Source organism: Microtus ochrogaster, chromosome 4 (genome assembly GCF_000317375.1).
Source record: "Microtus ochrogaster isolate Prairie Vole_2 chromosome 4, MicOch1.0, whole genome shotgun sequence".
In the NCBI taxonomy this organism is placed as follows: domain Eukaryota; kingdom Metazoa; phylum Chordata; class Mammalia; order Rodentia; family Cricetidae; genus Microtus; species Microtus ochrogaster.
In genome coordinates this window covers 16,879,725-16,880,364 of record NC_022011.1, presented here as the reverse complement: position 1 = coordinate 16,880,364, position 640 = coordinate 16,879,725, and the positions used below count along the sequence as shown (strand labels likewise).

General features: G+C 46.9%; 1 protein-coding gene across 1 annotated transcript in view; it reads left to right on the top strand.

Moving 5' to 3' along the window:
• Positions 1 to 640, top strand: part of Aars (alanyl-tRNA synthetase) — a 24,257-nt gene that overhangs the window by 13,845 nt on the left and 9,772 nt on the right. Inside the window, exon 12 of the mRNA XM_013354746.1 lies at positions 138 to 316. Within this exon, the coding sequence (XP_013210200.1) occupies positions 138 to 316 (179 nt within the window). The remainder of the gene's footprint in view (positions 1 to 137; positions 317 to 640) is intronic.

Below are 640 nucleotides of genomic sequence, written 5' to 3'. Positions count from 1 at the left end.
GTCTACAGAGCGAGTTCCAGGACAGGCTCTAAAGCCACAGAGAAACCCTGTCTCGAAAAACCAAAAAAAAAAAAAAGAAAGAAAAAAGAAATATAATAGTCACTGACCTGTCTTCCCCTGTTTCTGTCTATGAGCAGAGTTTGAGTGCACAGTAGCTACTGTGCTCGCTCTGCGTAGGGAAAAGATGTTTGTGGAAGAGGTGGTCACTGGCCAGGAGTGCGGAGTGGTGCTGGACAAGACCTGCTTCTATGCCGAACAAGGAGGGCAGATCTACGATGAAGGCTACTTGGTGAAGGTTGATGACAGCAGTGAGGATGTAAGGCCATACTTCCTCCTTGTTAGCTGTGGAAGGCCAGACATGGGGCTGGGCGGCCTATTTTGCTCCTTCATACTTCTGGCTCTGGGGAGCTGCTTTTCTCTGATTAAAGGCATGTGCCACTCTCACCTGGTGAGAGCTGCTTCTTAGACCTGTGGCTGTCTCAGTCCTTAGGTACCCTTGTACAGGGAACCTTGCACAGGGAACCTTGCAGCCAGGATGCTGCTAACACTGCTTCCTACATGTTTCCTTGTGAATAAGGATAATAAGGATTCTCTATTTTCACTTGTTGATTGGTTTGTTGGCTTGATTTTTTTTTTTTTT